The following is a 12,187-nucleotide window of genomic DNA, read 5'->3' as shown; positions in this document are numbered from 1 at the left end:
GTTCTTTTGATAATTTATTTGATTTTTAAAAAAAATTAGTTTGGTAATTTATTAATTTGATTTACTTTTTTTATTTATTTATTTTTTATTTATTTGTATTTTCGTTTTGGTAAAACAATTTTTTGGACATTTATTAATTTGATTTTTTTTTTTTTTTTTTTTGGTATTTTTTTTTTTTGGCAATATGTTTCAAAAGTATGCTAATATAGATCATTTAATATAGACTTGAACTAATGTGTTCCAATAAAGCACACTGTATCTTTTCTCCTAGTATTGTGTATTTATTTTTCATTTAATAGGTTTGTGATGTTTAAAATCATACTGAAATAACTTTACAATGGAGCTGTAGTTAAGTGCAAAAAAGTGAGCGAGGAGCGAGGGTGGAGCGAGGGTGGAGCGAGGGGCGAGCGAGGTGTGAGCGAGGGGCGAGCGAGGTGTGAGCGAGGGGCGAGCGAGGGAGGAGCGAGGGAGGAGTGAGTGAGTGAGCGAGGAGTGAGTGAGTGAGTGAGTGAGGGAGGAGTGAGCGAGGAGTGAGAGAGTGAGGGAGGAGTGAGCGAGGAGTGAGAGAGTGAGCGGGGAGTGAGCGAGGGAGGAGCGGGGAGTGAGCGAGGGAGGAGCGAGGGGTGAGCGAGGGAGGAGCGAGGGGCGAGCGAGGGGCGAGCGAGGGAGGAGTGAGTGAGGGAGGAGTGAGGGAGGAGTGAGCGAGGAGTGAGAGAGTGAGCGAGGAGTGAGAGAGTGAGTGAGGAGTGAGCGAGGGAGGAGCGGGGAGTGAGCGAGGGAGGAGCGAGGAGTGAGCGAGGAGCGGGAAATAGACAAACCGGAGTGATTATAGAATGCTTTGGGCACGGAAGGGAAATTGTTGCCGCTCACATACTCTGGTCTGGTTATTAAACATAATTGGTGTAAGAATGTGCACGTAAACGCGCTCAATATATTTGTTGAGATTTAAATGTATTTATTTAATGTTTGTTTATTGATTGCAGCTGTGTGTTTCTTTATAAACGTGTTTGTGATTTATGTTCCTTGACAGCAGTCACCGATGGTTGATGATTTCTCCTGCACAGATGGGTACGGGTTCACGAACACATCACACAAGCGTTTGCACCTGCTGGAGCGAGACGCGGCCGTGGCGGCTTTTAAACACGCTGTCAGCCGTCATGTAGATAGGTAACACTGACCGCACCGCAGCCCTGGAGAACCGTCTCACGCATCACTTCCTGTCCTGATCTGATCTGTGTGTCTCTCTGTTTGGGCCTCCAGTTTCTGAACTAAACTCTTAAATTCAGCAGCTTTAACTCTTTTCTTTCTTCACACGACTGACTGTAATTACAGAAGAACATCTTTCTCTTCTGAATCGGCTCTAAACTGTAAATCAACTGGTTCAGATGTGTGTGTCCAGTTCCTCGTCTCGTGTTTGAGATGCTCCTCCACGGCTGCAGCGGTCAAAAACTTCCATCTATTTCGTTAGTTTTTAGATTCATTCTTGTGATGTACTGTATATCTGTGCATACATTTAGTTCCATATCATTAGATCTGAGACGTCATTTATTGTAGAAAACTCAGAGAAACATTGTTGCAGGTTTTGATTTGTGAAAGTTACAGTTTGTTTTTATTGTCAAAACATCAAGAGAAATGTGTTTCCTGTGATTAAATGTTTCATTGGTTGTTTCTCTGCAGAAATGTGGACGATCATGGCAAAACGCAGCCCAGAAACTTTGCCAAATCCAAATATGATTTTGTGGCCAGAAACGCGACGGAGCTGTCAGTGTTGAAAGACGAGGTGGTGGAGGTACAGTCATGTGATTATATAACACTGTATGTGACTGTGTGTGTGTTGATCATGTGTTCAGAGATGTGTCGATCTGATTGGCCGCCAGGTTTTGGATGACAGGAAACAGTGGTGGAAGGTGCGGAATGGTGCAGGCGCTGCTGGATACGTGCCAAACAACATCCTGGAGATCAGCCGAGCGGTGGACGTGACGGGCCGCGGGGAGCCCATATACAGCCACACCATACAGGTGACATACATCATCACTCGCATTCATTTGCCATTTTCTGGTGTATTTTACTTTCTCTTTTTCATTTCATCTCTTTGTTTTGTCACATCATGGAATTATTTTTTGTTCATCTGTTCATCTTTAAGCTAATGATGCCAAAAAAGGAGTTTGAGTTGTTTAAGGTAAACGTGTGTTTGTGTGTTTGTGTGTTTTTGCAAAGATTTGTCCCCAGAAGTGAACTAAATCTGACAAAATCTCCCTTTGAGGACATTAGTGGACATTAAAATAAATACTGTTTAAAAAAAAAAATGGGTTAGTCTATTACGATGGCGTTTTAATGCCATGTAAAAGAATAATAATTACGATTTCGAGAATAAAGTCGTAATATTTTAAGAATAAAGTCAAAATAATGATAATAAAATAATATTTTAAGAATAAATCATAAGGGGGGGCCTGGGTATCTCAGTGAGTATTGATGCTGACTATCACACCTGGAGTCGTGAGTTTGAATCAAGGGCGTGCTGAGTGACTCCAGCCAGGTCTCCTAAGCAACCAAACTGGCCCGGTTGCTAGGGAGGGTAGAGTCACATGGGGTAACCTCCTCGTGGTCGTGATTAGTGGTTCTCGCTCTCAATGGGGTGTGTGGTAAGTTGTGTGTGGATCGTGGAGAGTAGCATGAGCCTCCACATGCTGTGAGTCTCCGCGGTGTCATGCACAACGAGTCACGTGATAAGATGCACGGATTGACGGTCTCAGACGCGGAGGCAACTGAGATTCATCCTCCACCACCCGGATTGAGGCGAGTCACTACGCCACCACGAGGACTTAGAGCGCATTGGGAATCGGGCATTCCAAATTCCCCCCCCAAAAAAGAATAAATCGTAAGGAAAGTACGTAACATCAAAGTGATGTGGTGGACAACAGTAAAGTGGAGCTTTTGGGTTTTTACATACAGGAAACATCACTAACCAGAGAGATGACACTGACTGTGCGACTTCCTTGTCAAGTTTGCCGAGCTGAATTTGTGGGAAGTGTTTTTGAGTGCTCTGCTCATGTGCAATTAGTACGGGAGTTTTCAACATGTGGGTGTCTGTCAAGGGAGGCTTGCTTATGTGGTACATCCCCTCAGTTATAGTATTGTTTTGAGAGCAAAACCAACAAAAAAGCAGACCATATCTGGGTTACCCAATAATGCTTCAACTTAAGCGTTTACGATCATTTTAACTAACGTTGCTCAATATTTTAAGATAGAGTAACGGCTGATTCCCAAACCAGCACGCAGATCATTCATTATAAAGTAGAATTTAAGTGTTACAGGAGCTGTCCGGTCCATCGGTGCTGAAACTTTGGCAAATACAGTGATGTGGAAAAATATTTGCCCCCCTTCCTGATTTCTTTTTTTTTGTGTGTGTGTGTGTGTGTATTTTTGATACTAAATTGTTTTAGATCTTCAGACAAGATATAATGTTAAACAAAGGCAACCTGAGTAAACACAAAATACAGTTTTCAGATATATATATATATATATATATATATATTCTTATTTGAAGCAAAAAGTTATCCAACTTTTATATCACCCATGTGAAAAACTAACTGCCCCCTTAAATTTAATATCTGGTTGTGCCACCTTTAGCAGCAACAGCTGCAACCAAACACTTCTGATATCTGGAGATCAATCTTTCACATCGCTGTGGTGGACTTCTGGCCCACTCTTCTTCACAGAACTGCTTTAGTTCAGTCACATTGGGGGGTTTTCAGCATGAACTGCCCGTTTAAGGTCCTGCCACAGCATCTCAATCGGGTTCAAGTCAGGACTTTGACTAGGCCACTCCAAAACTTTAATTTAGCTTCTTTTGAGTCATTCAGAGGTGGACTTACTCCTATGCTTTGGATCATTGTCTTGCTGCATAATCCAGTTGCGCTTGAGCTTCAACTCACAGACTGATGACCGGACGTCCTCCTTTAGGATTTTCTGGTAGAGAGCAGAATTCATGTTTCCCTCAATTATTGCAAGTTTAATACCCCCCACACCATCACACTACCACCACCATGCTCAACGCCAGATGTAACGGGACTCCTGTCTTCCAAACAGTTCCACTTTCGACTCATCAGTCCATAGAACATTCTCCCAAAAGGAGGATCATCAAGGTGTGTTTTGGCAAAATTCAGACGAGCCTTAATGTTCTTCTGGGTTAGCAGTGGTTCTCTTCCATGGATGGCATTTTTGTCCAGTGTCTTTCTGATAGTGGAGTCATGAACAGTGACCTTTATTGATGCGAGAGAGGCCTGCAGTTCCTTGGATGTTGTCTTTGGCTTTTTTGTGACTTCCTGGATGAGTCGTCGCTGTGCTCTTGGAGGAATTTTGGAAGGTCAGCCACTTCTGGGAAAGTTCACTACTGTGCCAAGTTTTCTCCATTTGGAGATAATGTCTCTCACTGTGGTTCTTTGGAGTCTCAGAGCCTTTGAAATAGATCTGTAACCCTTCCCAGACTGATGCATTTCAATCATCTTTTTCCTCATCATTTCTGGAATTTCTTTCGACCTTGGCATAGTGTGCTACTGGGTGAGACCTTTTAGCCAACTTCATGCTGCTGAAAAAGTTGTATTTAGGTGTTGATTTGATAGAACAGGGCTGACAGTAATCAGGTCTGTGTGTGTCTAGTCCAGCTGAACCCCATTATGAATGCAGTTTCATAGATTTGGGGATTTAGTAACAAAGGGGGCAAATACTTTTTCACACAGGCCCAGTTGGTATTGGATAACTTTTTTGCTTCAATAAATAACATTATCATTTAAAAACTGTATTTTGTGTTTACTCCGATTGTCTTTATGTTAGATTTTGTTAGAATGTTTGAAACAATTTAGTGTGAGATATACACAAAAACAGAAGAAATCAGGGTGGGGGCAAATACTTTTTCACAGCACTGTATGTCCAGGAATCTGTCATCTCAAAATGAAAATAATGTGGAAATACTGACAAACATGGAAGTTGCAAACTTGTCAAGGCACCGAAATGTATGAGCTGTGGCAGAATTGAATTACAGAAATAATGATAGCTTTGGGAAAACAGGGTTTCAAATTACTTCATAGAGATTAATGAAAGTGATGCAAGAAATGCATGTAACATGAATGCACGTGGTGCGGGCTCTAAAGTGTTGTTTCTTTGGCTGGAAACTGAACAGATGCACAAAGAACAGGATTAAAATGACGGACATCAGTACTGAACTATAGACCTGTGTAAATATCAATAGATCATATGGTTACGGTTGTACGCACTGTGCACTTGTAGCCTTCACCTGAATAAATTCAATAAAGTGTGCTTGACTACACAGCACATCTGGATATATGCCAATAACACTCTCCTTCATCGTTAGTGTTTGATGAATTACTGATATGATGGGTTGAAAATGTTCACACATCTCTTTTAAATAAAATTCACTTTTACTACTTTTTGATACTTTTATTTGCAGTACTCTATAGTGAGCCTAATTTACATAGAAAGGAGTGAAGGACTATCCTCACGATTTATTCTCAAAATGTGTTTTTATTCCCTTCATTTTTACTTTATTCTCAAAATATTATGACTATATTTTTGAAATCGTAGATTTTTTTTCCACTAAAACGCTGTCGTAGTCTATAGTATTTATAGTAAGCTTTTTTATAAAACAATAGTCATCTACAGTATGTCTTCATTTAGACAAATAAGTGTGTGTGTGTGTGTGTGTGTGTGTGTGTGTGTGTAAACTGTTTAGTTTGCAGTGTGTGTTTGCTGATTATTTTCATTTAACTGTCCGTCTCTCTCTCAAGCAATTACTGGGCGAGTTAAACGAGGTAACTTGATTATTTTGACATGCAATGACACAGTGCTATTATATACTGTATCTCTGTCTCAATATGTTATTTCTTTGTATTTTAAAGAAGAAATATGTTTTTCATACAATGTTTTTGTTCTTCAGAGAGTGATATCTGTGTAGTTATTTATTACATGTTTAACCCTTCAATTAATGGGAATTTCACCAAACACTCTTACATATTCGGTTCTTTAGAGACCCGGCACATATATTGCAACAAATCAGGACAAATCTGGAACAGAATTAATTAATTTCACACTGAAATTTCATGAGACGCAACTGACTTTCAAACACATATTGAGCTACACATAATCTACACATAAACTACACACAATCTACACATAATCTACACACAATCTACACATAAACTACACACAATCTACACGTAATCTACACACAATCTACACATAATCTACACACAATCTACACATAAACTACACACAATCTACACATAATCTACACATAACCTACACATAATCTACACATAAACTACACACAATCTACACCTAATCTACACATAATCTACACACAATCTACACATAAACTACACACAATCTACACACAATCTACACATAAACTACACACAATCTACACATAATCTACACATAACCTACACATAATCTACACATAAACTACACACAATCTACACCTAATCTACACATAATCTACACATAATCTACACACAATCTACACATAAACTACACACAATCTACACAATCTACACACAATCTACACATAAACTACACACAATCTACACATAAACTACACACAATCTACACGTAATCTACACGTAATCTACACATAATCTACACACAATCTACACATAAACTACACACAATCTACACATAAACTACACACAATCTACACGTAACCTACACACAATCTACACGTAACCTACACACAATCTACACATAACCTACACATAATCTACACATAAACTACACACAATCTACACCTAATCTACACATAATCTACACATAATCTACACACAATCTACACATAAACTACACACAATCTACACAATCTACACACAATCTACACATAAACTACACACAATCTACACGTAATCTACACGTAATCTACACGTAATCTACACACAATCTACACACAATCTACACACAATCTACACATAAACTACACACAATCTACACGTAATCTACACACAATCTACACATAAACTACACACAATCTACACATAAACTACACACAATCTACACGTAACCTACACACAATCTACACGTAACCTACACACAATCTACACATAAACTACACATAAACTACACACAATCTACACACAATCTACACCTAAACTGCACACAATCTACACCTAATCTACACATAATCTACACATAATCTACACACAATCTACACATTAACTACACACAATCTACACATTAACTACACACAATCTACACGTAATCTACACACAATCTACACGTAATCTACACACAATCTACACGTAATCTACACACAATCTACACATAAACTACACACAATCTACACGTAATCTACACACAATCTACACGTAATCTACACACAATCTACACATAAACTACACACAATCTACACATAAACTACACACAATCTACACGTAATCTACACACAATCTACACGTAATCTACACACAATCTACACGTAGTCTACACACAATCTACACATAATCTACACATAATCTACACACAATCTACACATAACCTACACACAATCTACACATAAACTACACATAAACTACACACAATCTACATACAATCTACACCTAAACTGCACCTAAACTGCACACAATCTACACCTAATCTACACACAATCTACACATAAACTACACACAATCTACACATAAACTACACACAATCTACACGTAATCTACACATAATCTACACGTAATCTACACACTATCAACACACTATCTACACACAATCTACACACAATCTACACCTAAACTGCACCTAAACTGCACACAATCTACACCTAATCTATACACAATCTACACATAAACTACACACAATCTACACGTAATCTACACGTAATCTACACACTATCTACACACAATCTACACACAATCTACACCTAAACTGCACACAATCTACACCTAATCTACACACAATCTACACATAAACTACACACAATCTACACGTAATCTACACGTAATCTACACACAATCTACACGTAATCTACACACAATCTACACACAATCTACACCTAAACTGCACCTAAACTGCACACAATCTACACCTAATCTACACACAATCTACACATAAACTACACACAAACTACACATAATCTACACACAATCTACACGTAATCTACACACAATCTACACGTAATCTACACACAATTTACACACAATCTACACATAAAATACACAAACTACACATGTATTTTCTCAATCACTTATTGAGTTTAAATAGATGCACAATTTACATAATTTCAGTAGTTACATAAAAAAAATATGTGCATCATTGTGACAAAAAATCATTTAAAATGTGCAACTATCACAGTTTAAGTATAACTATAACACACTTAAAAGTTACATTAGCAATGTTCATTTTTACAGTTTTTATTTTAGTCAAAATCATGTCATATTCATTCATTTTAGTCAATTTGACTAAAATAGCATATAATTTAAAGTTGAAGAAAATAACATTTTAACTAATGTGTGCTCATGTGTGCCGTCTAGTGGTTAAGAGTTGCAGTTGCATGAGTAAAATCAGCCTGATGATGTAATGTTACTCTCTCTCTGACAGAAACATCGTTCAGACTATGTGCCCAAACCAGCGGTGACACCTGCACCTCCCACCCCGACACCCCCTCCTCCTCCTGCCCCAGTGCAGATCCCCACCCCCCCTCTGCCCCCCTCATCTGCCCCACCGCCGGCCACCGAGCCTCAGAGCAACAACAGCGAACAAACAGCAAACAACAGCAGTGAGAACGACAGCGTGACGATGAGAGAACATCAGAGAGAACGACCTGCGCTTGCCAACCGTATGGACACGGCATACACACGCTTATATACAGCTCTGGAAAAATGTACCACTGTAAAATGATCAGTTTCTCTGGATTTACTATGCATAGGTATGTGTTTGAGTAAAATGAACATGTTTGTTTTATTCTGTAAAGTACTGACAACATTTCTTCCAAATTCCAAATAAAAATATTGTCATTTAGAGCATTTATTTGCAGAAAATGACAACTGGTCAAAATAACACAAAAGATGCCGTGTTTTCAGACCTCGAATAATGCAAAGAAAACAAGTTCATATTCATTTATAAACATCACAATATTAATGTTTTAATTTAGAGTTCAGAAATCAATATTTGCTGGAATAATCCTGATTTTCAATCACAGCTTTCATGTGTCTTGGCATGCTCTCTGCCAGTCTTTCACATTGCTGTTGGGTGACTTTATGCCACTCCTGGTGCAAAAATTCAAGCATCTCGGCTTTGTTTGATGGCTTGTGGTCATCCATCTTCCTCTTGATCACAGAGGTTTTCAATGGGGTTCAGGTCTGGAGATTGGGCTGAACTTGTTTTCTTTGCATTATTCGAGGTCTGAAAACACGGCATCTTTTGTGTTATTTTGACCAGTTGTCATTTTCTGCAAATAAATGCTCTAAATGACAATATTTTTATTTGGGAGAAATGTTGTCAGTAGTTTATAGAATAAAACATTCAGTAGTTTATAGAAAAAATGTTCATTTTACTCAGACACACACCTATGCATAGTAACTCCAGAAAAACTGATCATTTTACAGTGGTCATTTTTTCCAGAGCTGTATATGTTTTTTAAATAAAGCTAATTATTATTCAAACTGTACATTATACACATCTCCACATAATTCATCATCTTTGTGTCTCTCACAGGTCGTAAGTCTAATATGGAGGAAGTTCAGGATGAGTTGTTACACAGACTGACGTTGGGTCGCAGCGCACAGAAGAAGTTTCAGCCTCCTGCTCGCAGCACCAGTCTGTCGTCTGTGAACATCACGTATGACTCCACACCTGACGAGGTGAAGACCTGGTTACAGCTCAAAGGATTCAGTGCTGTGTGAGTCACATGTTTTTACATTCACCAATGGAATAATTCAGCTAAAATTACATTAATGTTCCAAACCTAAATTACTTCCTGTAGAACACAAAGGAAGATGTTTAGCAGAATGTTGACACTGCTTTTTCCTTAATGAGAACTGGAGCTGTTGAGATCCAAAAATTAGAAAAATCATCATTATAATGAAAATATCAAAAAAGTATAATAAGTATCAAAGTATCATCAAGAATGTATCATAAAATTATCCTAAGTATCATATGATGAAAAACATATCATAAAAGTATCATAAAAGTACCATAAGTATAAAAAATACCATATGTATTATAATTATCATCATTCAAATATCATAAAAGTATCAAAGCATCATCATGAAAGTATAAAAAAAAGTATCATAAACAGTGTTGGGTAACGTTACTTTTAAAAGTAATTCGTTAGAATATTGCATTACTCCTTAAAAAAATTACTTAAGTAAAAAGTTATTTTCATGGAAAGTAAAGTGTTACTTTTGCATACATTTGCGTTACTTTTTTCTCACAGTCACTCTCTCTTCTGCTATGCATTCCATACAAGAGACATTACAGGTCATGCTAGCTACTGTACAACACTCATGTCAAAACAACAAAGTAAACAAACAGATATTTAGAAAATATGTCTTCACGTCATATTTATAATATGCATGATTTGATTTTCCATCAGCATGGCAGACAATATGAATAATGAAGAATAATCACTGTCTTACTTAAAGCAGCGAAGTCCAACACTTGAACCTGCATCATATCTGCCATCATGTGCAGTGCCCATCGACAATGCCAGAGTCAACTTAAGATGTTCAGTGGGGAATGCCAATCTAACATATTCAAGGAATAAGTCTGATGAATGAATGAATATTTTTCACTGAAGTCATCTCAGTGCAGCTTGTTTCGAGTTGATCCACGGTGACAGACGCCACAACTTCAAAGGCGCATGTTGATACAACTTGAGTGGAATCGTTTTTAATGCTACCGAATGTCATAAAAATGGCTAGTTTCATGAATCAAACTACTTGTTTATTATAAAACAAAAATGTAGAATATTTGATAAACGAAGACATTTTCTCTGCGTACACAATCGATGTAGAACATTGCTCGGAGCCGCTGATCCAGAGTCAGCTTTTCTCATCCCATTCTCCCAGTTACGGAGAGCTATAACACGGAGCAGTTCGTGAATTGAGCGAGTATTTCACGCTGTGTATCATGTCGTGGCCAGTGGAAGACTAGTCTTATAATCCCTCTGCTTAAATGTGTTTACTGAGTGTGTATTAACACATGAACCAATCGCATTTAACTCAACCGAATGTTGACTCTTATTACTCTAAAACACGAAATGAGCATGTGCGTTAGTGAGTTGATTGACAGGTGATGTCTGTATCTAAAAGGTGATTGGCTCTTTTACATGCAAGGCGGGACTTCCTTTCTACATCCATTGACTGTTGCGTGCTAAAGCTTCTTGTTTGGGCATTGCAGTTTCTCCCGTTCATTTAAACAGAAGTGACTCGTCTCTGATAATAGTCTCTGGCCTCACACTCTATAGAACTACAATTCCCATCATGCACTACGTCTCCTCCCGGAAGTGTGCACATTTTTACTCCTGATTTCTCAGGATACAGGGACAGTAGAGGTGTACAAAAGCAATGCATTACTTTATTTAAAAAGTAACTCTTTATGGTCTGAAATAAAGAATATTGCATTACTCGTTACTCGAAGTAATCTGATTATGTAACTCGCATTACTTTTATCACGTTACCCCCAACACTGATCATACTTTTATGAAGTATCATAAAATATTAAATATCAAAGATATCATAAAATATAATAAAGTACGATAATTTTTTTTAAAATATCTTTGTAAGTATCAGTATGAAAAAAGTATAAAATTATCATAAAAATTGTATACAAAAGGTACCATAAATATAATAAAAGTATCAGATAAGTATCATAAAATATCGTACAAATATCATAAAATATCAAAGGTAAATATCATGTGTCATAAAAGTATCACAAGTATCAAAAACATATTGTAATTATCATCAAAGTGTCATCATGAAAGTATGAAAGAGATTTATACACATTGTGTCAGGTTTGACGTGATGATGATGATGATGATGATGTGTGTGAATCTCTGCAGGACGATCAACAGTCTGGGCGTGCTGACGGGCGCTCAACTCTTCTCTCTGAATAAAGACGAGCTGAAGACGGTGTGTCCTGATGACGGCGCTCGAGTTTATAGTCAGGTCACCGTTCAGAAAGCTGCTCTCGAGGT

At 38.0% G+C, this 12,187-nt stretch overlaps 1 protein-coding gene across 13 annotated transcripts in view; it reads left to right on the top strand.

Moving 5' to 3' along the window:
• The window catches only part of LOC127435176 (epidermal growth factor receptor kinase substrate 8-like), a 98,567-nt gene that overhangs the window by 80,411 nt on the left and 5,969 nt on the right, over positions 1 to 12,187 (top strand). For 6 of the 13 annotated variants that reach the window (XR_007896139.1, XM_051688421.1, XM_051688426.1 and 3 more), the window contains 8 exons: positions 1,031 to 1,167; positions 1,678 to 1,789; positions 1,878 to 2,018; positions 2,144 to 2,179; positions 5,805 to 5,828; positions 8,590 to 8,827; positions 9,706 to 9,889; positions 12,053 to 12,185. Coding sequence is in view for 12 of the 13 variants with exons in the window: in XM_051688421.1 (XP_051544381.1) it covers positions 1,031 to 1,167; positions 1,678 to 1,789; positions 1,878 to 2,018; positions 2,144 to 2,179; positions 5,805 to 5,828; positions 8,590 to 8,827; positions 9,706 to 9,889; positions 12,053 to 12,185 (1,005 nt within the window). In the remaining variant the exon portion in view is untranslated. The remainder of the gene's footprint in view (positions 1 to 1,030; positions 1,168 to 1,677; positions 1,790 to 1,877; positions 2,019 to 2,143; positions 2,180 to 5,804; positions 5,829 to 8,589; positions 8,828 to 9,705; positions 9,890 to 12,052; positions 12,186 to 12,187) is intronic. The other 7 variants (XM_051688423.1, XM_051688430.1, XM_051688431.1 and 4 more) reach the window with 5 other exon arrangements.

This window comes from Myxocyprinus asiaticus, chromosome 45 (assembly GCF_019703515.2).
Source record: "Myxocyprinus asiaticus isolate MX2 ecotype Aquarium Trade chromosome 45, UBuf_Myxa_2, whole genome shotgun sequence".
Taxonomy (NCBI): Eukaryota; Metazoa; Chordata; class Actinopteri; order Cypriniformes; family Catostomidae; genus Myxocyprinus; species Myxocyprinus asiaticus.
Note: the sequence above shows the minus strand (reverse complement) of the source record. Positions and strands in the feature narration are given on the sequence as shown.